The following is a 27,125-nucleotide window of genomic DNA, read 5'->3' as shown; positions in this document are numbered from 1 at the left end:
ATAATCTATATATAATCTGTGTATATCTTTACATCTATCTGTCAGTCTGATGAAACGTTTCACACACTGCAGAGACACGTACACAGTCATGAGGAGGATGTTTGTCATTCCACAGAAATGTCTAATTCCACAGAGTTTACACACTGTCTGAGCAGGCCTCTAACACACACACACACACAGACACACACGCACACACACACACGCACACACAGACACACAGACACACACGCACACACACTGAAAGTGTCTTGCAACAGACTGCTTAAATCCTGTTTTCAGAAAGTCCTTCTGCTACTGACGCGGTTGTTGCTCTCTGAATGAGTCAGCAGTAAATGAAAGAATGAAACATAAAGTCATGCATGAGCACAAACATATGAGGCTGGTGGTCCATTACATAGAAAGTACATGGATAGTACACAAAAAGACATAGTACAACATCATGCTCATGTTGAAGACCTGAAACTAGAGACTGAGACCATAAACTCATGTTTACAATGTTTACTGAGGGAATAAATCAAGAGAGAAGTAGAGTCATTTCCTCATAGACGTCTATGGGAGCAGAGGAGTCGCCCCCTGCTGGTCACTACAGAGAAGTAGAGTCATTTCCTCATAGACGTCTATGGGAGCAGAGGAGTCGCCCCCTGCTGGTCACTACAGAGAAGTAGAGTCATTTCCTCATAGACGTCTATGGGAGCAGAGGAGTCGCCCCCTGCTGGTCACTACAGAGAAGTAGAGTCATTTCCTCATAGACGTCTATGGGAGCAGAGGAGTCGCCCCCTGCTGGTCACTACAGAGAAGTAGAGTCATTTCCTCATAGACGTCTATGGGAGCAGAGGAGTCGTCCCCTGCTGGTCAATACAGAGAAGTAGAGTCATTTCCTCATAGACGTCTATGGGAGCAGAGGAGTCGCCCCCTGCTGGTCACTACAGAGAAGTAGAGTCATTTCCTCATAGACGTCTATGGGAGCAGAGGAGTCGCCCCCTGCTGGTCACTACAGAGAAGTAGAGTCATTTCCTCATAGACGTCTATGGGAGCAGAGGAGTCGCCCCCTGCTGGTCACTACAGAGAAGTAGAGTCATTTCCTCATAGACGTCTATGGGAGCAGAGGAGTCGCCCCCTGCTGGTCACTACAGAGAAGTAGAGTCATTTCCTCATAGACGTCTATGGGAGCAGAGGAGTCGCCCCCTGCTGGTCACTGCAGAGAAGTAGAGTAATTTCCTCATAGACGTCTATGGGAGCAGAGGAGTCGCCCCCTGCTGGTCACTACAGAGAAGTAGAGTCATTTCCTCATAGACGTCTATGGGAGCAGAGGAGTCGCCCCCTGCTGGTCACTACAGAGAAGTAGAGTCATTTCCTCATAGACGTCTATGGGAGCAGAGGAGTCGCCCCCTGCTGGTCACTACAGAGAAGTAGAGTCATTTCCTCATAGACGTCTATGGGAGCAGAGGAGTCGCCCCCTGCTGGTCACTGCACAGAATGCAGCTTTGGCTTAAAGAACCAGTTATCGTGCCCGTGCCCCCCCCCCTCACCTTCTTGGTGTCCTCGCCTTCCATCTCGGGGGTGCCCGGCGCCGGAGCCCAAAGCATGCTGGGAGCAATGCAGACGGACAGGTTGAAGGCGTTCATCTGGTTGTCCTGGGCGTTGCCCTGGATACGGTGCAGCACGGCGATCACATGACGCAGCAGGAGCAGGTTGTCGGGGGGCAAGAGGCGGAGCAACCTGAGGGGGGGGGGTACAGAGTTGAGGCATTGAGTGTGAGTGACCCCCCCCCCCCCCCCCCACAATGGAGTGAGGCGATCCTACCTCTGGACGGCTTGCGTCCTCTCGTCCTCCTCCCCCCCCCCCATGGCCTCCATCCACTGCTCGTACAGGTCGGCGCTCAGCAGGCCGCCCGGGATGTTACGCAGGAAGTCCTGGAGGCGCAAAAGAGACATTTGAGTCTAAAACTCCAGGAAGTAGCTGGAAAATGTTTTATATACATATACATATATATATACACATACACATATATATATATACATATATACATAATGTGCGTGTGTACCTTCAGCACGGCGGCGATGACGAACACCGACTGGTGTGCGATCTCCGGGTCCTCGTCTCTGTGGTCCAGGCGGTCCCGGAGTTCCCGGCAGGCTTTGGCCCCGGCTGAGCGCCTGAAGACGCCCCGGGTGTAGGGCCCCTCCAGGTACAGGAACACCAGCATGTCCTGCGGGGGGGGGGGGGGGGGGGCAGTGATTAGGTGATCTCTGATCGGAAGCAGCAGGTGAAACTGGACCTTTTGGAGGCTCCTTTTTTTTTTACCCCCACCCCCCCCCCCTCACCATGACGGGCTTGGGCAGGTCCGGGGAGCAGAGGGAGCTCAGGGGCCGTCCGAACAGCCGTCCCTGGGTGGGGGACAGCAAGATGGGGGACAGCAAGGTGGGGGACAGCGAGCTGGGGGACAGCGGGGGGCCGTCCAGCTGCCAGCTGGAGCCTTTCCAGAAGGGCCAGTTGATCAGGGATCGCTTCCTCCTGAAGGACTTCTGCTGGCCAGGCTCTGTGGGGGGGGGGGCAACGGTTTCGTAAGATTTATTTTTATCAGAAAGACTTGAAAGTCTCTTGTTTACACTAAAAGAAGAAGCAAAGAGACTGTCAGGAGAAGAAGAGGCTTTTATCCTCAGACAGGTGGTGTTTCAGTGTGATAAAGAACGCTGTTGATCTCGTAAAGACTCTCGAGGGTGTGAAAGATTCTTTCAGCGGGGGGGGACAAGCTATGCGACATACCTCACATAGAACTGTGGTATAGACATAGACATAGAGACATAGACTGTGGAACAAAGCAGAAGGTCTTTAAGGTCTCCATCGTCCTGCTATCATCTCTAATGTCCATAAACCAGGGGGAGGGAGGCGATCGACAGGAGGACAACCCGGTTCACGAATTAAAGCCACCTTCCACGTAACAGCGTGGTCGTGACCTCCAGAGGACCAACGCCATCTTTGCTTTGCAAGCGTTGTTGTGATGAAGGTTCAAATTGCTGATTGGCGTCCGGTGATCAGAGAAGCCGATTGATCGATCGGAGAAAAGGTGTGGAAATAAATGAATGGACACTCACACACACACACACACACACACACACACACACACACACACACCCCTCCCCCCTTCTCTCTCTCTACAGTCTCCCACAGTCTCTTGTTTCTCTTTCCTTCAGTCTCCCTCGATAGCCGAGTCATCGCTTTCCACACTCGTCCTCCTCGCCGTCAGCCTGCTGTTTGTGTCGTTCCCTCGCGACGGGGAAGTGCGTTCTGCCCTCTGTTCACACTTCTGCATCCTCACATTTCCTCTCGTGGTTCCACACGGAGTCACATTCACTTCGTTGGTGGAAAGACGGAATGTTCTTCACTGAGGTTTTTCTTTCCTGCGGCTTTGGACCTTCAACGGTTCAAAGTTCTGACTTCTCATCAACGTTCAGCTGTCCCTTTAATTACCTCTGGGCCCCTCATGTGAACTCATTAAAAGAAGGGATTGGGACCCCGTCCCCCCCGTCCCCCCCGTCCCCCCGAACGGAGCCACACTCTCACCTAGAAGCGGCGCCTGTCCCGGGGCCACTTTGCTGGGCTTGAGGATGAACTGGCACTGGGTGTCTGGAGGGAGGCACTGGTCCAGCAGCAGGACCTCCGGGCAGTCCGTGGGGGAGGCGGGGTCCCTCCACGGACCCCCCCCTCCTCCTCCTCCTCCTCCTCCTGGTCCTCCGCCGCCAGAGCTCCCGCCGTCCCGAATGTGGCTCATCTTAATGCTGAAGGGAAACTCATGGCCTGAATAGGGGGAGGGGGGGTCCAGAGGTTAGAGGTCAGGGGTCAAGGCTTCGGTATGCGACGCGGAGCCAAAAGGAACGCTGGGTTACTGAGAGCCGATCGGCCAGACGGTTTGGAATTCAGAAACAAAAGTGACACAGAGCTAACGGCTAACGGCTAGCGGTCCGGGGGGGGGGGGGCGTTCCCCCTTAAGGAGGCAGGCGAATGACCAGATGAAGGAGGAGTCCGTGCTCACCGATGAGAGGGTAGGGGGGCTCGTCCTTACTGGAGCTCACCCACAGCCGGTGGTCCTTCACGCAGCCCTGGACCGAGGAGACAGAGGCTTGAGCATCTGAATCAAACGTGGGTTCCACCCCCCCCTCAGAACCCCCCACCCCGGCTCCTCTACTCACCGATATGCCAAACTGCAGCAGCGCCACGCGGATGACGTCGGCCGTGCTGTCGCCGTTGCTGACCGCGAGCGTCTTGGCCTGGAGGAGGAGTTACAGAAGCTTCATGGAGCCAACCAGCTGATGGCGTCATACACACGGACGATGTCATTTACTGGGAATCTTACATATGCACAATTCCCAATGTCCTTAGCGAATATCTTCAGAGGGATGGTTTTGGGCTCGTCCTTCCCTTTGCCCGCGATTATCCGACTGTAAGCAGGAAAAACAGTCAGAAAGAAAAGAGAAACATGAATAAAAGCTTTTTCTGATACAGCGCAGGGAAAATATGACTTCGCTGTAAATACAATACATTTGTTTCTATTAGTTGCAAAGGATGCATTCATTAGAAATAGTATTGAGCTCCTATTTTCCATCCAAATCAGATTTACATGACGAAACAAAAGCAAAAGCATAAAAAACAAACCACAAACTCCACATGTACCTTTTGATGAGAGCCAACCACTTCTCCTTGTGCTCCTCCGAGCTGTGGGGGGGGTAAAAAGAGACGTACGCGGTGAAAACGAGTGACATCAACGCTCTGTGCTCGCTGTCGACTTTTCCTTCCGGATCCAAAAGACGAGCGGTTTCTGTAAACCGGGCTCCACGCAGTCCTATGAGGGGGGGGTCGGGGGGGGTCGTACCTGAAAGTGGCCACACAGTTGCAGGTGGGCCAGCCAATGACGAAGCTCCTCTCCGGGCTGGTGGTGCCCTCGCACACCTCGTCCAAGCAGCCGGCCGTCCACATCTCGCACACCCGGACCTGCGCCTTCACCTTGAAGTGGGTGGGAGACCTGCAGGAGACACGGCGAGTCCGCATTCAGTTATCAGTCACAAAAAAACAACGTGCAGAACAGTCGTTTTGCTCTGTAAATGACGTGAGTCGGCATTTTATGTACTGGGTGACTAATCTTTAAACAAAGAGTCCTGATTCACAACTTCCCGCGAACATCTTTGTCTTATTCCAGCTGCTAACAGCTAATGCTAGCTCTCCTCATTACACGTGCACTGTTCTCACTGGAGTAAAAGCGCTGAGAGAGCTGAATGAGCTGATAAGTGACATTATATCCGATGGCTGCATATATTTACACTAGCGGAGCTCCTCTGCAGCTCCTTTCCCTGCCAACCGCTACCCTCCGTTGTAAAGATTCAGCTATTTTAGTTTTACGGCGCCGAGTCGGAGTGTATTCGTCTGTGATTATGTGGAAGAAAAAGTCAAACACATGTGGCGCTCGCACACAGATGCACATTCACATCCATTAATACACACACACACACACACACACACACACTCACACACACGCCAACACAAATTCCTCAGACTCGGCCAGTGTTCAACCACAATGAGATGGCCGATAATAGCCTCGCTCTCTGGGCCGCGCCCCCCCCCCCCGTACCCCCCACTGGCCCTGCGCTCCTGTAGGACGGACCACCGGGGTCCTGCTGCGTGCACGGCACAAGAGCAGCGCCTCGGCTTTCCTTACTCACACAACACAAATGTGCTCTTTAAGGTTCTATTTTTGAAAAGGCACGTGTGATTCAGTGTGTGTGCGTGTGTGTGTGTGTGTGTGTGTGTGTGTGTGTGTGTGTGTGTGCGTGCGTGCGTGGCCGTTAGTGGGCGGGGAGCCGCGTACCGAAGGCCCTGAGGGAGGCCGGACCGGCTTTGATCTGAGCCGGGCTTCATATGGATGTAATTGGGCCAGGAAATAATTATATGCCGTGGAGCGAGGAGGGGGGGGGCGAAGATCAGAGGAGACTTCAGGGCAGATAGCTGCCAAACAACAGGCCGCTGACTTCTGTTGTTCCCGTTTCGCAGACGCACACACGGACGCACACACTCACTTTGCCTTGGCGACCAGCAGCGCGTCGCTGAAGAGGAAGAGGTGTCTGTCCTGCGTCTGCAGGCCCGTCTTCAGCTGCGTCTGCGCGTGACCCAGGAAGAGGCGGCGTGGACACTCGGCCAGGAAGGCCTGCACCAGGGGACAGGACTCCGGCTGGACTGGAGAGAGGCAGCTTTCCCTGGGGGGGGCACAGACAAAATAGAGACACAATCAGCCCACAATAAAAAGAACAGACTGAAAGTCAGCCGGAGAGCAGCGCACGAGAAGATGAGCGTCAGGCTTTTATTGTGAAGGGTAAGAAGAGCAGTTGAGCTGGTTGTGGCCTAATCCAGAAGATAGAAAGTTACTATGAGGCCTCCACGTAGGCCGGACAGGAAAGACGCTAAATAAGAGGCCGGGGGCCAAATCTAAGAGGATGAATCTAACGAGGCGTCATTAACCTTCATTACTGCATCAGAACGGGGAAATAATCCCTTAAAATAAAACTGCAGCGATAGAAGACGGAGGTCGCTCCGCCCGGTTTCAGTAGAATCTCCATCTAAACTCAGAGAAGTTTGGGAGGAAGAGGAAACAGTCTAAAGGGCTGTTTTTCCTGTTTACCCTGCAGATAAAAGCCCTCAACCCCCCCACGCACACGCACACACACACACACGCACACACACACGCACACGCTACCCGCTGCTGGTCCAGGTCCTTGTGTTGCGTAAGTGGTGGTTACGTGATTAATTAAGTGTTTGTGTGTCGTCCAGCTGAGAGGACTCAATGAGGAGGACGGGAATGGAGCCAATAAGGCTGATGGGACGTCTGGAGTCACTGTAAAGCTTTACATGGGGGACACGTCCCTCTGGGGTCTTACTGTATGAAGGATGTCCATCGCAGAACCAACAGTTTCAAAACAGTCAGCTAGTGTTCCTGGAGGATGGAGAATACTTTCCATGTGGTAAAACTGTGAAATGCTCCCCCCCCCCATTCACCCCCCCCCCCTCCCTCCCATTCACCCCTCTCCCCCCCCACCCCCCACACTGAAAACATTTACACAACTCGTGCACTGGATTTATTTATTCACTTCTGTGGAGCTCAAATGACGTCTGTAAAAAGCTTCCATATTTCTCCTCCACTGCTCAAAGCTCGGTTGGGTTCCTCCACCTATCAAACACCTCTCCTCCACCTCTCATCCACCACTGCTCCACCTCTCAAACACCTCTCCTCCACCTCTCATCTACCACTGCTCCACCTATCAAACACCTCTCCTCCACCTCTCATCTACCACTGCTCCACTGCTCCACCTATCAAACACCTCTCCTCCACCTCTCATCCACCACTGCTCCACTACTCCACCTCTCATCCACCACTGCTCCACTGCTCCACCTATCAAACACCTCTCCTCCACCTCTCATCCACCATTGCTCCACTGCTCCACCTATCAAACACCTCTCCTCCACCTCTCATCTACCACTGCTCCACCTATCAAACACCTCTCCTCCACCTCTCATCTACCACTGCTCCACTGCTCCACCTCTCATCCACCACTGCTCCACTACTCCACCTCTCATCCACCACTGCTCCACTGCTCCACCTATCAAACACCTCTCCTCCACCTCTCATCCACCATTGCTCCACTGCTCCACCTATCAAACACCTCTCCTCCACCTCTCATCTACCACTGCTCCACTACTCCACCTCTCAAACACCTCTCCTCCACCTCTCATCCACCACTGCTCCACTACTCCACCTCTCAAACACCTCTCATCCACCACTGCTCCACTACTCCACCTCTCAAACACCTCTCCTCCACCTCTCATCCACCACTGCTCCACCTCTCATCCACCACTGCTCCACCTCTCAAACACCTCTCCTCCACCTCTCATCCACCACTGCTCCACCTCTCCTCCACCTCTCATCCACCATTGCTCCACTGCTCCACCTATCAAACACCTCTCCTCCACCTCTCATCTACCACTGCTCCACTGCTCCACCTATCAAACACCTCTCCTCCACCTCTCATCCACCACTGCTCCACTACTCCACCTCTCAAACACCTCTCCTCCACCTCTCATCCACCACTGCTCCACTACTCCACCTCTCAAACACCTCTCCTCCACCTCTCATCCACCACTCCTCCACCTCTCATCCACCACTGCTCCACCTCTCAAACACCTCTCCTCCACCTCTCATCTACCACTGCTCCACCTATCAAACACCTCTCCTCCACCTCTCATCTACCACTGCTCCACCTATCAAACACCTCTCCTCCACCTCTCATCCACCACTGCTCCACCTCTCATCCACCACTGCTCCACTACTCCACCTCTCATCCACCACTGCTCCACTTCTCCACCTATCAAACACCTCTCCTCCACCATTGCTCCACTGCTCCACCTATCAAACACCTCTCCTCCACCTCTCATCTACCACTGCTCCACTACTCCACCTCTCAAACACCTCTCCTCCACCTCTCATCCACCACTGCTCCACTACTCCACCTCTCAAACACCTCTCCTCCACCTCTCATCCACCACTCCTCCACCTCTCATCCACCACTGCTCCACCTCTCAAACACCTCTCCTCCACCTCTCATCTACCACTGCTCCACTGCTCCACCTATCAAACACCTCTCCTCCACCTCTCATCTACCACTGCTCCACCTATCAAACACCTCTCCTCCACCTCTCATCCACCACTGCTCCACCTCTCATCCACCACTGCTCCACTACTCCACCTCTCATCCACCACTGCTCCACTGCTCCACCTATCAAACACCTCTCCTCCACCATTGCTCCACTGCTCCACCTATCAAACACCTCTCCTCCACCTCTCATCTACCACTGCTCCACTACTCCACCTCTCAAACACCTCTCCTCCACCTCTCATCCACCACTGCTCCACTACTCCACCTCTCAAACACCTCTCCTCCACCTCTCATCCACCACTCCTCCACCTCTCATCCACCACTGCTCCACCTCTCAAACACCTCTCCTCCACCTCTCATCTACCACTGCTCCACTGCTCCACCTATCAAACACCTCTCCTCCACCTCTCATCTACCACTGCTCCACCTATCAAACACCTCTCCTCCACCTCTCATCCACCACTGCTCCACCTCTCATCCACCACTGCTCCACTACTCCACCTCTCATCCACCACTGCTCCACTGCTCCACCTATCAAACACCTCTCCTCCACCATTGCTCCACTGCTCCACCTATCAAACACCTCTCCTCCACCTCTCATCTACCACTGCTCCACTACTCCACCTCTCAAACACCTCTCCTCCACCTCTCATCTACCACTGCTCCACTACTCCACCTCTCAAACACCTCACCTCCACCTCTCAAACACCTCTCCTCCACCTCTCATCTACCACTGCTCCACTACTCCACCTCTCAAACACCTCACCTCCACCTCTCAAACACCTCCCCCATCCTCCACCTCGTATGAGAAAAAGACACTAAAGCGAAGCTTTTGAATCAGATCAAACTGAGCAGCTTTAACTTACTGTTACTGTTCATATTTATATTGCACACATTTCATTTCACTTTAACCTGCTCAGTTTTGCACTTTTCCTCGTCACCTCATTTCTGCCTTATCCGTACCTCATTTTTATTTATTTCATGTACATTTATGTAAAAAATGTATCCTTACTCTTATTTTAAAATTGGTCGGCTTTCCGGAAAGGCAAGTACAATAATCTCAATACACAGGGTTTAAAAGACAATGAAAACCTGCAGACAGACAGATGTAAAAAGTGTTGATGACTCTACTGTGTGTTATAACCATGAAGACTACGTGTCTCTCGCTATGAAAACACTGCTTTTAATGTTGACCCATAGTTCCAGAAGATAAAGCCTCTAAATGCTGATTGTAGCTTTGAGGTGATACTTTAGATTCACGCCACATTCCATCAAACGCCGCCGTGCAGATCACACACACACACACACGCACGCACACACACACACACACACACACACGCTCCTGTAAAGTCTGTCTTCATCTTGCCTCAGTCCTAATATGGTCACTTCCTGTTTACTGGGTGCAAGTAAACAACATGGCAGCAGGCGTAATCAAAGGTGGCGACGTGGAGATGACTGACCATCTGTGTGTGTTTGTGTGTCGGGACAGAAGGAAATTAAATGTTACTTTTTTATTATTCTACACAACTAGAGCAAGAAGGTCGTCACATTAGAGCTTAAAGAAGTTGTGTTTGTGAAACGATCAAATAAAATCAGTGATCGAGCTTTAAGAATAAAGTGAACTAATAACAAAAAGGAGGAAAAAGAGAAGAGGAGCATCCAAAATAAAACATCAAACTATCACGGTTTGGAAAACATTTCCGTCAGGATTCATATGAATATCACTTATATGAATATTTAGTGTTCCTGGTTTTACTGCAGTTATAAATCATCCATGTTGTTCAGTAAACAAACGGTGGTAAAACATGGAAAGGCCACGCTCTCTTGGACCAACAGCAGGAAGGTGATGAGAAAGCACGTTGGCACAGCTGACGCAGCCATCAAAGAGCACGCAGAGGGCTTCTAATAGTACACGTTGCTCTTAGTCTAGTTAGTAGTAGTACACAGGGGTTTAGTAGTACAGTTACCACAGCAAGGAGAAGGAAATCAGAGCAAGAAATGTAGGTAAATAAACTGCTGAGGGACCTTCACAATAACCACTAACCACGTGACCTTTGACCTTTCCCTGCTTCTTTTGACTTCTACTCAGTAGCTCGTCTGTCTCACTCTTCATCTCTGACTACTAACTGAATACCTGAGTTATCTATCTTACTTTCTCCAGCACACACACACACCCACACACACACACACACACACACACACACACACACACACACACAATAGGCTCAATAGTTAGAAACCAGCAGCCAACGTCCACCTGTGTCCCCTCACTGCTTATCTCATGTTTGAGGTACGAGGGTCACGTTGACTTCTGGAGAACATCCAGATCTCCTCTGAGGAACTGCAGGCCAACATGATGTCATTGTGTGAACGTGCGTGTGCGTGTGCGTGCGCGCTCGTACCTGGACGTGCTTCTCGATCGGGTGAGGGCCTTGCTGATGACCAGCGAGGGAGCGGACTGTCGCCTCTGGGCCAAAGTCTTCATCTTCTACACACAGGGAGGGGGAGGGGGGGGGGTCAGTACAGGTGATGTGATGTAATTCATTGGTAAGAAGAGCACATCGTCAGCAGAATGCAGGAACATCAAGTAAACTCCACTAACACTGTGTGTGTGTGTGTGTGTGTGTGTGTGTGTGTGTGTTGGGTGAAAGAAAAGGAGAAGTGACGGTTGTGAAAAGAGGAAGTGAGCTGAATGCACGGAGATGGCCGACAGATAAAAACACCGGCGTGCTCCCTCAGTGGAAGAAGCTTTTCCAATTGAAGCCCAACTATGGAAAGCACGTGAGCCCCAAACACTCACTGAGAGTCGCTGAGCACATTCCTGTCCTCTAGGCGAGCAGAAGGAGGAATTTGACTCATGGAAGTCACACAGCTCAACGACAAGACGCATCTACTTCCATAGACACGGAGGCGAGCGCCCCCCCCCCCCCCCCCCCCCTCTGGGCTCTTTAACGGCTCCATAGATTACGGAGAACAAGGTGCTTCAACGTGCTGGGTCCTCCTGCAGGTGTGAGGTGATTGACAGCAGCGGGATGACACCTCTGATACCGTCTGTGCAGATTAAGCCGTCCGTGCACGTCGAGGGAAACGCTCTGACACAAACTCCTGCTGTTCGAAAAGAGGCTTGGGTTTCTCACATCTCACCATCTGAACAGTCCAAGTAGCAGGCGGAGTGCTACAGGCGCGGAGCTACAGCAAAAAGGCAACAAAAAAAATAAAAAATAAAAAAGGTTTCACTCGCTCCGTTGCTTCTTATGTTCATTTCAAACTTTTACCAGCTTCTTTTTGAGCATTTTGCCTTAAAACCTCTTAAATCAAAACACAGAAAATACAGTGCATGTTACATGTACCGCTCATGTGTAAAGGTCTATTAAAAAGTACATTAATATCATACATTGTATAAATTATTTTAAAAAATTACCCGCCAAATTTGCAAGCAGTAAAGAAAATAATAAAGCATCTGCACAAATATGGAAATCAAGGCTAAATATGTGAACAAAAATGTGTAAATCCTTCTGTTTCAGTCCTGCATAAAACGTTTGATCCAGCACCCGTCCCCCCGCGGGACCTCTCTGACCTCTGTGACGTCATGTCTCACGCTGCCCTTTGGAAGGTGCAGTTACACCTGTCAAACACGCGCCGGTTGGGGGCGCTGTTCATTGGGACTGAAACCGGGGCGCTACCCGGAGGACCTTCCTCTTTGTCTCCCCGGGGTGATGAGTGGCTCCTGTCAGTCTGATTAATCAATAATCAGCGTGATCGGCGAAGGGCCCCGGCTGTGTGAGCGGCCCTCGGCTTCCGTCTCGGGTCGTTTGGGGCCACAAAGAGAAGCCCTGACAGACGGAGCCATTGTGCCAAAAACTGGGCAAGATTCAAATTATAAAACGGTCTGTGTTAAAACAGCAGATAGATCATGTGAATGATTAGGGAAGCAAAGCTGAAGGAAATCTTAAAATACAGATTGTAGCCCATAAGAGGGTCATGGCGGCGCGTCTCGTTGGTCTGATGATGAAGTTATTATTATTCGGTCCGAAGCCCGACGAAAAAAATGCAGTTTACGGAATTTCTTGATAAATACTTTGAGGATAAATGAGAGGAAATAAAAGCTGATTTGATGGAGACTCGTCTCTGTTTGGTCATTAAACTCTAAACTCAGCTGGACGTATCGATCCGATCCTAGAGGAGGGCGCCGGGTCCGGTCCGTGCGTAAATACGCACACCCTTTGCGCGCCGCGTCAAGGAGCGGCGCTCGTACCTTCTTGCTGTCCCCCGTCAGGGAGTCGGGCCGGCTCTGTCCCATGGCCCCCTGCTGCGGCGACATGGTTTCCATTTAACGGCGCGTGGACCCGTTTATTCCCGTCACACGAGCGCGTTTACATCCAACGTGGTATCCGGCGGAGGAGCCATGATGGAGAAGAGGTGAGACCCGTGTGTGTGTGTGTGTGTGTGTGTGTGTCTGAACTGCTCTGCTCCACCTCGATTCACGCCGCCTTTGGAATTTAGCGGGGGAGGAAGCACACGCACTTCCGCTCATACTTTTCAAAATAAAACCACATTCATTACGTGGGGGCTGTTTAAGTGGTTTATAAAGACGAGATAAAAGGAAACCTTGAGCTGATGAGTTGAACAATGAGTGAATTTTCAGTGTGAATGCTGCACTGTTAATGTTTACATGTAACTTATGTGCTTTGCAAAATAAAATATATAATTATCTATTTGTATTTGCACTATTTATTATTTAATTGTTGCTTTTCTAGAACTCAGATCTGAAAGACCAACTACCAACAGGCAGATGCAGGAAGGCTTAAACATAATTAGTTTATGAGTGGCTAAAGAGGATTCAATTTAAACCATTTTCAATAGAGATATAATGGACGATGATGTAATGGACAATTGTAGTGGTTGTTTCTTGTGGGAATAAATGTAAGATTAAGCTATTTTTTTGTTTTATATTTGTGTGACTGACTTAACACACCGTTTGCCTCGTCTTAAAGAAACCCACTTTACATTCCTCGGTTTGATGTCATTTTAGACCAAGCTGCCATTTATTTCAACGGTTTTAGAAAACATTGTCTCCAATCAATTGATTGCATTTATGACATTTTTGAAAAATTTTATCAGGCTTCCGTTCCGAATGATGTTGGGGTCAGTGGTGTATCATTGGACTGGTTAATTTCATACCTGTCACACAGGTCATTTTCTGTAAGGTTTGGAGAGGCCTCCTCCTCATTTGAGTCTTTGTTCTGTGGTGTCCCTCAGGGGTCTATATTGGGTCCCCTTCTATTCACCATATACATGCATTCCCTAGGCCACATCGTTCGACAACATAATGCACAACTTTACATCCCTATTAAGCCTGGTACCTCTTCCACTTCCTGCATCATGTCCTGGCTTGCCAACGTTAGGATGCCCAAGAATTTTCTGGAGTTAAACGACTCCAAATGCGAGGTTGTTATTATTACACCTGCCTTCCCAAACACGAGCTGTGTTGCTGATCTGTGTTCAGGGCCGTGCGCGCTATCAACAAATGTTTGGCATGAAGCACGCAACCATCTGCTTCGCCCAACTGAGACAATAAAGGAAAATCAGGTTTCCTCTCACCTGCAGACCTGGAAAGAGTCATCAACGCGCTTATCTTCTCCAGGCTGGATGATTGCAACGCACTTTATTCTGTCATGAGCAGGCGAAACATTCAGAGACTACAAATCATACAGAATGCCACAGCCAGGTTTTAACCCTTACAAGGAGAAGCAACCACATCTCACCAGTCCTTGCTGCTCTGCACTGGCTACCTGTGAGCTTTAGAATTTAGGATTTTAAGATTTTACTGCGTGTTTTAAGGCTCTGGACAATCTCGCTCTTGCCTACATCAGTGAGCCTGAGTGCTGCCTGAGATCTTCAGGCAGGGCCTTGTTAACAGTCCCAAGCTCTCGATTGGTCACTAAAGGTGAGGGGGCCTTTGCGGTCAGGGCCCCTAAGCTGTGCAACTCCCTTCCCTGAAAATTGAGAGGAAAATTCAGTGTCCTCCTATAAATCTCTTCTAAAGATTTACTTTTACTAGCTGGCCTATTAATCTATTTGATGGATTTTGTATTTATTATAAACTGCTTGTATTTTGTATAACTTATGTGCGCATTATTAAGCAGTTTGTTTTGAAAGGTGCCATATAAATAAAATTATTATTATTATTGACCTTTGTCCCTAATTTGATTTATTACTTTTAGTTCATTTCCACACTCTTCTCGTTTGTTGGTCTCTTTTATTTTGAAGGCGGAGCTGACTCCTGGTCGCATCCTGTCCCAATGCATCTGGATGCAGCTGGTGCACCTGGAAGCCTGCTCTGGTTTAAGTGCGTGTGTTTTAATTTGAAGGGCCCTGAAGAAGCCGAGTGTTGCAGTGCGACAGCCCGGCGGTGAGCAGCCGGTCCAGGTGTGAGAATGTGCTCCCAGCGCCAAGAATAACATGGCTGATGAGGAGGAATGTCCACATGATGTTTTCTTCTCCAAAGGCATGACGCATGACCCACATGGGCCCTAACGTATAAGTATATATGTATTTATCTTTGTATATATATATATACACACAGTGTACTTTACTGCCTGAGTGTTAGCTTTTAAAAGTAGTCCATTGGTGTCACAGTTTGGATTATATCGAGCCGCTGGTTAAAAGTCCAGCGGGGGTCAAAGCATCTGTGGACCCCGGAGGTCGCTGTTCGCACCCCGTTGCTTTTGTTACGTTACAAAAGAACCGAATAGTCCTGTTCGATCACCACGTGGCATTCGACATTTCCTTCTTACTTGTATCTCCTGTGTCACTCAAAGTTTGTGTTTTCCTCTTCGCTTCACGCCTTTAAAAAGTGTCCAGCTGCCGCGAGGGGACACAGAGGGACGCCCACTGAAACCCTCCAAAAGGTCAAAGTCGCGCTTGGAGTCGACCTTCAGGGGTTAAATGTGTGCTCTGCCTTTGCGGCTCTCCGCAGAGCGGAGTCCCTTCGTCTGGAGGGACTAAACGGAGGGCGTGTCCTTCCCGCGGTTGGAAACGCCGCTGGTCGACCACGGCTGCTTTCCTACAACCGACAGACGACAAAACAAAGTGCTTTTTCTTTTTTCTCTCTCTCTCGGTATCCATGGCAAAAGACAAATCACCACGTCCGTCCACGGGCGGAGGGCAGGGAACGAGGAGGCCAGATTTGAGCCATAAGCTCCTCCCACCCGTTCAGATGGAGTCACAGAGAATAACTACGTGTCCACGTCAACAGCATCTGTCTCTGGAAGGGAATGTCTCTGTCACGCCCGGAGAGACATGGTGGTCAAAAACATGAAGCCCGGGAGAGCATCGACCCGGAGGACCAAGAGGCAACTCCACCTCCTCCTCCTCCACCCCCCTTTAAGAAGCCAGACTTCCACGTCATCTGCCAAAAATAAAGACCTCCTGTTTCCTTTTTCCTTTTTTCCAGAGGTTTCTGTGTGGAAAGGGTGAGTGGGTGTAGTGATCCCTTAAAGGGTGTAGGTCCTAACACGGAGCCTGGACCTACCAGGGGCGACACCGCCATCAGCCACCTTCTGCTGAGACGAGAATATCTCTACGTATCCTCACATCTTAATAAATGTACAGATTTTTTGTCCTTTCAAAATAAATGTCGCTGTAAATAGAAAATTGTGTTTAGTTGAACATTGAAAAGATGGTTGTTTGGGTTGAAATAAATACAGACGCATACAACTTTGAACGTTTAGAGTTGGATGCTGCATGAGTGAGGAGCCCTCTGAGGTTCTTCGGTCCCTCGGCCTCGTCTGTCTCCTGTGGCATTCAAGGATCATCAGGGGGCATTTAACCAGAGTGAGGGGGCGGGACGACGGTCTGCACCGCCTTCTCTGCGGTGAGCAGAAGCGACTCGGGTGGAGCATCGTGGGTCAGCGGCTCGCCGCCGGTTTGGCTTTTTTTTGGGGGGCTTTTATTCCAGAAGCCGTCCAAAGGAAACAAGGAGACGCTGTGAAATACAGAATATAACTGATGTGTTCACGTTGCCCCATAAAGTGGTGAATAAAGTGTGAATAAAGGTCTCCGACTGACCCTGTTTGAGGTGTCTTCCCCCACAAAAGACATTATGTGAACTGTCCACCACCGACGGGGAGGAGACGGAAGGAACAGAAGGTCACCCAGTGGTCCAGCTGGTTCAACTGGTCCGAGTCTCCGAGGTCTCGACGCAGCGAGACAGACGGTCTGAGTCCCGCTGGACGGATACATCTGCTCTGTTGTTATTCTCTCTCGCACACACATGCACACACACACACACAAAGACCCCTCCTCCACCTTTCCAGACCCTCTAACCCCGCTAATCTGATTAGCACTCAGTCTCCCTGCGGACTGACGGGTGCTATGGACACACGGCATCGCGCCTGTGTGTGTGTGTGTGTGTGTGCGTGCTCCACCTTGTTGTTGTTGTTGTCCGGCTGGGCGTCACTGTGACGCACACATAGCAGTGTGCTCCTTAGCTGGATGGTTGACTTTAGTTTGACTTTTTGTGCAAAAACCAAATCCAGATTTAACAGAATTAAGACTTTGTGTTTTAGGTTTATATGTTATTATGTTGTTGTTCTATTTTAATCATGATATTGTCACAATAACTTGTTTATTTTAATATTAATATGACTGTTTAAATCAGTCACTGCTCTTGGAATTTGCACCGTGTGTGTTCTTGTGCACATACGTGTGCATGTGTGCGTGTGTGAGAACATGAAGCAGTTCGGGTCATGTCGGCTGCAGGCTCATCCAACAGGGTTTCCCTGGGAGAGCAGCAGGGGCAGCAGAGGAGCCCTCACTGGGGCGTTGTTTTTGGGGGGGTTCAGTGTTTGTGAAATCTGAGCGATGATGGAGAAGAGCCTCCAGCACGTGCTGATGAAGGGAGGACGTCCTCAGGATGTGTGAGTAGAGCGAGACGCATATCTCACCTGTCACTTCCTGTGATGTCATACCCCACCTGCAGGCCAAAGCAGGCCGGGCAACATTAAACCACTCAAAAACTAACCTGAACTGGCCGTTAGCCGTCCGTGCCTCCGTCACAACAACCGAATTACATATTACAGGAGAACTCCTGTGCACAAGGCTCCCCCCGCCTGTCCGCATTCCCTCTGCTGAAGCCGATACCGGATCTGCTGGTGTTCTCTCCTGCAGGGCCGACCCTCGTGACCCCATCAGCTTAACCCTGACCTTTGAGACAGAACTCGTCTTCTAATTATCTTTTGCCAAAACCGGACTCCGGAGTCCAGTCCGGCCTTCACGCAGGTTCTGTGTTATATTCTGTATTGTTTCAAACACAGCTGGTTGATACAATGGTCTGTCCTCAGCCTTTGCTTGTCTAAATGTCTCCTCAGCCTTTGCTTGGCTAAATGTCTCCTCAAGCTTTGCTTGTCTAAATGTCTCCTCAGCCTTTGCTTGTCTAAATGTCTCACCGGGCTTTGATCGGCTAAATGTCAGCCAGCAGTTTCCATCTTAACCGTCTGAGGTCCTGAGACTCCAGAAGGTAAAGTCAGCTTCATAAAGATGAAAGAAGGGTCTTGGGTCTTGGAGAGGACTGGAGGTCGACCCCATGTCCTCTTCTCAGGGAAAACGGCTCTGTGGATCCACGCTGGAGCCTCAGAGCGTTTGACCTTGTTGCAGGAGCTCGTCCGTGCACGTTTTGTCGTGCCGGTGAAACTCTTTCTGTGGGGCAGCTGTGCTGATACTCTCTGCACTCCAATCATTATTGTTTCACTTTGATCGGCGCTCAACATTCATCCAGTCCTCCCCTCCCTCACTCATAGCCAGCAACAACGTCCCCATGGGATTTATCCTCATAGCCGCTCGCTGAGCTGAACTCTCTGACCTCATCAGACCTGCAGCAGCAACACGTCTGACAGAAGGTGGAGTGAAGCAGAGAGGCTGCTGGGAAGACACCACCTCCTCTGTGGTCCGATACAGGCGGAGACCAATGCAGAAGTGTCTGACAATGTGGCCCATGTGAATACTTGACATACTATGTGTCCTGAAGCCCTGAATGGGACCCGCAGCGGGATTCTTCTCCGGGCGTGTTTTCATTTGAACTCACTACTTGAATCTTCTGTTGGTACGTGACGAGTTGGGACTGATCACTTCACTGAGCTTTTTGTATTTTTGTCTTTGTTTATGGCCTCAGACTCTAGTTTCAAGTCTTCTTCAATACAGAATGATGGTCATTCAGTAAATTATGGTCCATTTAGAGTCAAACAGACCATAAAGCAGGGGATGCTTTAGGGCGGGGCCTAACGCTGATTGACAGGTCTCTAATAGACCATGAAGCAGGGGATGCTTCAGGGCGGGGCCTAATGCTGATTGACAGGTCTCTAATAGAAGATGAAGCCGGGGATGGTTTAGGGCGGGACAATACGCTGATTGGCAGGTCTTTAATAGAGACGTGAACGAGGTGGTAGGTGTGTATAGGCAGGTACGTATAGGTAAGTTAGGGAATTCGATCAAAATGATGGAGTAAAATGATGTGGTAAAATGAGGCTGTAAAATGATGTGGTAAAATGATTGAGTAAAATGATCTGGTAAAATGATGTGATAAAATGATGGAGTAAAATGATGTGGTAAAATGATGTGGTAAAATGATGTGGTAAAATGATGGAGTAAAATGATCTGGTAAAATAATATGGTAAAATGATGTGGTAAAATGATGGAGTAAAATGATCTGGTAAAATGATGCGGTAAAATGATGTGGTAAAATGATGTGGTAAAATGATATGGTAAAATGATGTGGTAAAATGATGGAGTAAAATGATGTGGTAAAATGATGCGGTAAAATGATATGGTAAAATGATGTGGTAAAATGATGGAGTAAAATGATGGAGTAAAATGATCTGGTAAAATGATGCGGTAAAATGATCTGGTAAAATGATGTGGTAAAATGATGGAGTAAAATGATCTGGTAAAATGATGTGGTAAAATGATGGAGTAAAATGATCTGGTAAAATGATGCGGTAAAATGATCTGGTAAAATGATGCGGTAAAATGATGTGGTAAAATGATGCGGTAAAATGATATGGTAAAATGATGGAGTAAAATGATCTGGTAAAATGATGTGGTAAAATGATGGAGTAAAATGATGTGGTAAAATGATATGGTAAAATGATGTGGTAAAATGATGGAGTAAAATGATGTGGTAAAATGATATGGTAAAATGATCTGGTAAAATGATGTGGTAAAATGATGGAGTAAAATGATGTGGTAAAATGATGTGGTAAAATCATATGGTAAAATGATGGAGTAAAATGATATGGTAAAATGATGTGGTAAAATGATGGAGTAAAATGATCTGGTAAAATGATGCGGTAAAATGATGTGGTAAAATGATGCGGTAAAATGATGTGGTAAAATGATGTGGTAAAATGATATTGTAAAATGATGGAGTAAAATGATGTGGTAAAATGATGTGGTAAAATGATGTGGTCAAATGATATGGTAAAATGATGCGGTAAAATGATATGGTAAAATTATGCGGTAAAATGATATGGTAAAATGATGTGGTAAAATGATATGGTAAAATTATGCGGTAAAATGATATGGTAAAATGATGCGGTAAAATGATATGGTAAAATTATGCGGTAAAATGATATGGTAAAATGATGTGGTAAAATGATGGAGTAAAATGATCTGGTAAAATGATGCGGTAAAATGATGTGGTAAAATGATGTGGTAAAATGATGGAGTAAAATGATGGAGTAAAATGATGTGGTAAAATGATGCGGTAAAATGATGCGGTAAAATGATGCGGTAAAATGATGGAGTAAAATGATCTGGTAAAATGATGCGATAAAATGATGTGGTAAAATGATGCGATAAAATGATGTGGTAAAATGATGCGGTAAAATGCCTCTTTGATACCTGCCTGTTGTCTTCAGGAGCTGGAGAGACGACACACTGAGATGAGTTGCGCTACAATTGATTAACGTTGGCTGTGACTTGGAGGATCAAATTGAACAGGAAATGTAAAAAGTGAGTCATGCAGTGTTTGGTTTGGTCTGTGAGAGAAACTTGTGTGCGTTGAAGCCTGATGGACGTTCAAGGCCATTTCTTGGCAGCGCGCCATAAAGGGGAAAATGGACACACACACACACACACACACACACACACACACTAATGTAAGCACTCTCGTAAGTCATTACAGGCCATGTTGCCATAGCAGACCTCCAGCTACTGTGGCATCGTGTATCGAGCCCTTTGGACTAAAAATAGCTCTTGATGGACGGATGGACTATGGGGTTATTCAGCCTCCCCCCCTCGCCCCCCAAAACAGCCCCCCATCTTTTCCAGCCAACATGTTGAGGCCATGATCTGCTTGGAAGCGAGATAAACCTCCCCAGCATCCATACGTGTCCTTTCCTTCGCCGTGACCACAGTGTGTGGATGAAGATCTAAGTTGTTAACTTTTAGCAGCTGGCTAGTTAGCTAGTTACTAGCTAGACAGCTAGCACCCTTGCAAAGCTACAGTGGTTTGAGAGCCGGGTAGTTGGTCTTTAGTTGTAAGTATAGTTGTGCCTCCAGGCGGAGCGACATGTTTACTGACAGAAGGCGTTACGTGTTCTGCTTCACCTTTCTAAACACTGGAACAACATTACACCCGTAATTTGCTTTCTGGGCTGGAAAGTGAGATCTGAATGCCAGAAGTGTTCAGCATGGGCAAAGGACTCAAAATAAAACTAGAAAGGTGTTTTTTGATTGAACTGGGGGATAAAAAGCAGTTCTGAACATCGGTGCAGCTGCTTTGACTCCACATTTGGACCCTGGAACAGTTTTCGCAGCTTGTTGTCTTGTAAACTGCCACATCTGTGCAGTTTGTTGTGTTTACAGGGACTTGTGTCTATTGTAGCAACAGGGAAATAAACTGTACTGCCTTGTTTCCCCTAAACCCTCATATGCTATAAAAAAACTGCCATCTTTCTTGCCACATTTTGGTGTGCACATTAAAATATATTACCACACACTCTTCCCCCTCTTTTTCCATCCCCTTTCCACTCGTCGTAATCCTGAGACCGATATTCCAGACCCGTCCAGCCCTTCTGGATCCTTCTCTCGCTCCCTTGTGTCTTCAGGAGACGTCTTCCTGCTTTCCACCCAAACAATTCACAGAAATACCGCAGCGTTTCGTTTGTTTGAACACCTCCACTGCACACACCGAACGCACAGCGCTGACCAAAATAGACACAAGCCGCTTGAAAAAAACCTCGTAAAAATAACCCCATCTAATGACCAGATCCCTTCATGGATGGCTTAGGACGGCAGACACACACACACACACACACAGCGCACACAATTACTCACACACTACAACAACAAAGCACAAAGCCTGATCTGCTCCTCCATCTCCTCTAACGGTCTGGAAACAATTGGAACGAGCTCGTCTGGTGTGGAGCTCTCTGAAGATCAACTGCTGATAGGGTGACAGTTGTGTTTGGTGTGTTGCTATAGAAACGCTGTGTTGTTGCACAGGGCACATGAAACATGCCGGTAACATGCAATGCATGCATTATTGAAGAGGCACCTTGACTTACCACATGTAACTCAAGGTGTGGAAAAGAAAATACCACAATGAGACACAAGAGATCTACACAGAGACACAAATAAACTATCAAGAGACTCACTACTACAAAGAGACACAGAACAACAATAAAATGATTCAAAATGAACACAAAGTGACAAAAACAACTGCAAAAAGGGGAACTATTGCGTTTGTGTACGACCAAAAAAGGACTTGCTAGGCACCAAATAAATAAAATGTATACATAAATGAAATAAATTAATCTGAAATAGACCTCAAACACACACCTGTAGATGACTGGTTGCTCACCTTCATCCCGTGTGTCATTTTCTATCATTTGGGGAAACTGATATTTGATCGTGTAACGTTGCTGTTTATGACACAGGTCTGTTGCCACGGTGATCTTGTGCAACGGGTGAGTTCTTTTAGAAGTAATGGTGAGGTTTAGGGTTAGCAGCAGAGGGAGCTACCTCGTTCTCTTTCACTCTGGTTGGGGGGCATCGCACACTTCCCTCCCCCCTTCCTCTGTTTCTGTCCCTGATCCTCATTTCCCCCTCTTACCCCTCCTGCTCTCTAGCCTGGGAATGACCGGCCCAGCAGACTTAATCCCTCCTCTTACAGTCGGCCTAACACCACCTGTCGCCCCCCCATGTCTCGGCCTTCACAACCTCCTCCTCGTAGCCTGCTACCCTGGCGTTGGCCTCCGAGCTGACGTGGGTCTCAGATTATATCAACAGTCAGAGTCAAATGAGGTCTCGACCTCTCGAGGACAAGAATGTGACACGTCTCAACGTCTCAAGTCCACTCGGTCTCTCCAAGTCTCCAAGGACGAGTTCCAAACGAGTCACCCGGCTTACCAAAGCAGGTTTGTGATCATTTGACAAGAGTCCAATATATCAACTCTGGTCCTGTCGTCAAGTCGTCGTCCTCACAGGAATCTTTCACACACACATACGTGCATTAAAGCAGTCACATGGGAACAATCACATACCTGATCGTTGACCCTGTGAACCTCATACACGGGTTGAATATATACACATGCACTCTACATGTCTGAATACATACACAGTGCATCACGATGGCCTGATTTGTTATGACTTCAGGGGACGTAATGATATACCTGGAAGACGGGAGAGAACTTTAATAACAGCTTAGTGGCTTCTGAACCCACCAAATGCATTAGTGTGTGTGTGCGTGTGAGTGCGTGTCAGTGTACACATGTTTGTGACTGTATTACTGAGCATGAGGCTCATACACACACACACACACACACACACAGACCAATGAGTCACAGTCTTTGTTATAGTTCATCATCCACCTGCTACAATGTGTTGAACCTGCTACAGTTGGTAAAGTTTTAGCTCGTTAACGACACGTCATGAATAATGTTTGTTTTGAAAATTCTGAATTGTGTCCTTTGTCCTTATTTTGTGTATATGTTATATATACATATATATGTATATATTGTGAATGGAATCCAATTTGAGTTTAACTTTACATATAAACCAAAGAAACACTAAAAAAAGAGAAATAAATAATCGATAATTGATTATTGGCATGAGTGACATATTACGAGTTTAGTTAAATGTTATGTTTGAAAATGCAACCAAGCAATTATCCAATTATTATTAGATAATAATTATAATTATCTGTTATTATTTCCCTGCAAAAGTAATGAGTGATTATGTGATGTTACAGCAGCCGCCTCAGGTCTCCCTCCCCAACAAGCAGCGTTCCTCCAAGTCTGTAGCCCCACGTGATGCCTGCTGACTTCTTACTGTACACACAGACCCCCATAGACCCCCGTAGACCTAAACACTTTAATATGTGTGCACATAACAGCTACAGAGCTGCTACCACAGAGCCTCTATCAAAGAGCTTGTACCAAAGTACCACAGAGCTTCCACCAAAGAGCTTCTACCAAAGAGCTTCTACCAAAGAGCTTCCACCAAAGCGCTTCTACCAAAGAGCTTCTACCAAAGAGCTTCCACCAAAGAGCTTATATCAAAGACCTTCCACCAAAGAGCTTCTACCATAGAGCCTCTAACAAAGAGCTTCAACCACAGAGCTTCCACCACAGAGCTTCCACCAAAGACCTTCAACCACAGAGCTTCCACCACAGAGCTTCGAACCAAAGACCTTCAACCACAGAGCTTCCACCACAGAGCTTCGAACCAAAGACCTTCTACCACAGAGCTTCCACCACAGAGCTTCGAACCAAAGACCTTCTACCACAGAGCTTACACCACAGAGCTTCTACCACAGAGCCTCTAACACAGAGCTTCCAACACAGAGCCTCTAACACAGAGATTCCAACACAGAGCTTCTACCACAGAGCCTCTAACACAGAGCTTCCACCACAGAGCCTCTAACACAGACCTTCTACCACAGACCTTCTACCACAGAGCTCCTACCAAAGAGCTTCAACCACAGAGCTCCTACCAAAGAGCTTCCACCAAAGAGTTTCAACCACAGAGCTTCCACCAAAGACCTTCTACCACAGAGCTTCTACCACAGAGCTTCCAACCAAAGAGCTTCTACCACAGAGCTTCCACCACAGAGCTTCTACCACAGAGCCTCTAACACAGAGCTTCCACCACAGAGCTTCTACCACAGAGCCTCTAACAAAGAGCGTCTACCACAGAGCTTCTACCACAGACCTTCAACCACAGAGCTCCTACCAAAGAGCTTCCACCAAAGAGCTTCAACCACAGAGCTTCCACCACAGAACTTCCACCAAAGAGCTTCTACCACAGAGCCTCAAACACAGAGCTTCTACCACAGAGCCTCTAACACAGACCTTCTACCACAGAGCTCCTACCAAAGAGCTTCAACCACAGAGCTTCCACCACAGAGCTTCCACCAAAGACCTTCTACCACAGAGCTTCTACCACAGAGCTTCTACCAAAGAGCTTCTACCACAGAGCCTCAAACACAGAGCTTCCACCACAGAGCCTCTAACACAGACCTTCTACCACAGAGCTCCTACCAAAGAGCTTCAACCACAGAGCTTCCACCACAGAGCTTCCACCACAGAGCTTCCACCAAAGACCTTCTACCACAGAGCTTCTACCACAGAGCTTCTACCAAAGAGCTTCTACCACAGAGCTTCCAACCAAAGAGCTTCTACCACAGAGCTTCCAACCAAAGAGCTTCCACCACAGAGCTTCCAATCAAAGAGCTTCCACCACAGAGCCTCTAACGCAGAGCTTCCACCACAGAGCTTCTACCACAGAGCCTCTAACAAAGAGCTTCTACCACAGAGCTTCCAACCAAAGAGCCTCTAACACAGAGCTTCCACCACAGAGCTTCTACCACAGAGCTTCCAACCAAAGACCCTTTGCTCGACCTTTAGGTCAACACCCGGAGAGAGAGGGCCGAGGAGCATCTGTGCGTCGGGGGCTCAGACCCTCCTCCCACACGGATCAGCTCTCTGCAATCGCACACAAATCTCCTCTGCTCCGCCGGCTTTACCGGCTGCACAGAGAAGTGGTTGTAATAACCGGCGGCCTGATCCCCCTTAAGCACCACCAACGTTGTGCTTGCTTTTTTTGTGTTGTGGAGATTTGTATGAGCGTAGAAACACACACCGTTATGAAACACAGCCGAGGCGCACTTAGAGCCGGGGGGGTTGCGTAATGCACGTCGGTTGCTCGCTGCACTTTTACCACATTGTGGCATCAGTATCAGAATGTTTATTTCATCCACATCCTGGGTCCTTTTTGCACGATCGACAAAATGTGCGACTGATTGTTGCTGCAACCACAACCGCGTTAAGAACGCAAAGCATCAGATAAGACGATAAACGTATTCCTCCACTTTCTCACTCAGAAGTAGGTGGTGTGTGTGTCATTCACTCAGAAATGCAACAAGTGTGTGCAACAAGTGGGAAAACACTGTGGCACATTCCTGTGAAATTCCAGAATATTCTCTAACTTCCAACAACGAAATATGCACGACCAAGTCTGACGTAGGCTTCCCACAAAAAAGCATGAAGTTGGCTGTAAGACGTCTGCTGACTTTCATTGGAAGGGCAGAAGAAGACTTACTTTGACGCTGTGGAACTCCACACAGCTGCCCGCTCTGCTCCTGGCCACTCGCTCGTCCTCCATCCCCACCAACATCTCCAGGTCCGAGAACCTCTGCCTCCCCGCTGGCATCCTGCAGGGCCGTGAGTGAGTGTGTGTGTGTGTGTGTGTCTCTGGGACGATGCACTTCCTCCTCCCTCTACAACACCAGGCTCCTGCCCAGCCGGTGTGCCTCCTGCTCTTCAGGTGTCCACTTCAGATGATCCATCGTGACGACGTGAAGGTACCTCCGCTAACCAGCACGGCGGTGGACTCTCGGCCCCTGAGCTCCTGGCGGTCTGACAGCCCGAGATGTTTTGGTCCAAGTCCAATGGGTCATCCTCCCCCCCCTCCCCCCTCTCCCCTCCTTGTCTGGTCCCATTGGCTCGTCGGGGTGAAAGAGGCAAACAGGGGGAGGCGCCAGGGCCAGAAGGAGGAGGGTAAATGGATGAAGGGGTGGGGAGTTAATAAAGGGGGGTGGGGGGCTGTCACAGGGGGGATTAATCTACTCATCTGTGACGATACCTGCGATGGAAAAAAGTTGATTGTGCTTGAAGGAAACGAGACAAAAACAACAGAAACCAAATCAGCTGGTGAGCCTGAGATCTATTGTGTGTGTGTGTGTGTGTGCGTCTGTGTGTGTAAATTGTGCCTTCTGTCCGTCCACATCTCGTTTTTGCCGATGGACTGGTCTCTGGAGACAAACGTTTCTCTGCGTCCTCCTCCGTCCATATGAGGTCACTTCCTGTTCACTGGTCGTGAAACAAACATGTCAAGTAGAGGAATGTGTGTCTTTAACATATTTTGGGT

At 48.7% G+C, this 27,125-nt stretch overlaps 1 protein-coding gene across 7 annotated transcripts in view; it reads right to left on the bottom strand.

Annotated features, from left to right (window-relative positions):
• Positions 1–26,629, bottom strand: part of arhgap20 (Rho GTPase activating protein 20) — a 31,307-nt gene extending 4,678 nt beyond the window's left edge. The window contains exons 1-14 of one of the 7 annotated variants that reach the window (XM_078090896.1): positions 22,252–22,263; positions 11,497–11,964; positions 11,099–11,184; positions 6,069–6,245; positions 4,871–5,020; positions 4,672–4,713; positions 4,355–4,439; positions 4,191–4,268; positions 4,034–4,100; positions 3,565–3,798; positions 2,325–2,539; positions 2,045–2,209; positions 1,804–1,913; positions 1,530–1,719 (exon numbers count right to left, since the gene is read on the bottom strand). In XM_078090896.1, coding sequence (XP_077947022.1) covers positions 1,530–1,719; positions 1,804–1,913; positions 2,045–2,209; positions 2,325–2,539; positions 3,565–3,798; positions 4,034–4,100; positions 4,191–4,268; positions 4,355–4,439; positions 4,672–4,713; positions 4,871–5,020; positions 6,069–6,245; positions 11,099–11,184; positions 11,497–11,586 — 1,689 coding nt within the window. In that variant the 5' untranslated portion in view covers positions 11,587–11,964; positions 22,252–22,263. Of the gene's footprint in view, positions 1–1,529; positions 1,720–1,803; positions 1,914–2,044; positions 2,210–2,324; positions 2,540–3,564; positions 3,799–4,033; positions 4,101–4,190; positions 4,269–4,354; positions 4,440–4,671; positions 4,714–4,870; positions 5,021–6,068; positions 6,246–11,098; positions 11,185–11,496; positions 14,356–22,251; positions 22,264–26,297 lie in introns of those variants that run through there. The other 6 variants (XM_078090897.1, XM_078090899.1, XM_078090893.1 and 3 more) reach the window with 6 other exon arrangements.
• Between the last annotated feature and the right edge of the window lie 496 nt (positions 26,630–27,125).

This window comes from Gasterosteus aculeatus, chromosome 16, assembly GCF_964276395.1.
Source record: "Gasterosteus aculeatus chromosome 16, fGasAcu3.hap1.1, whole genome shotgun sequence".
Lineage (NCBI taxonomy): Eukaryota > Metazoa > Chordata > Actinopteri > Perciformes > Gasterosteidae > Gasterosteus > Gasterosteus aculeatus.
The sequence above is the reverse complement of the archived record's forward strand: the minus strand, read 5'-3'. Positions and strand labels throughout refer to the sequence as shown.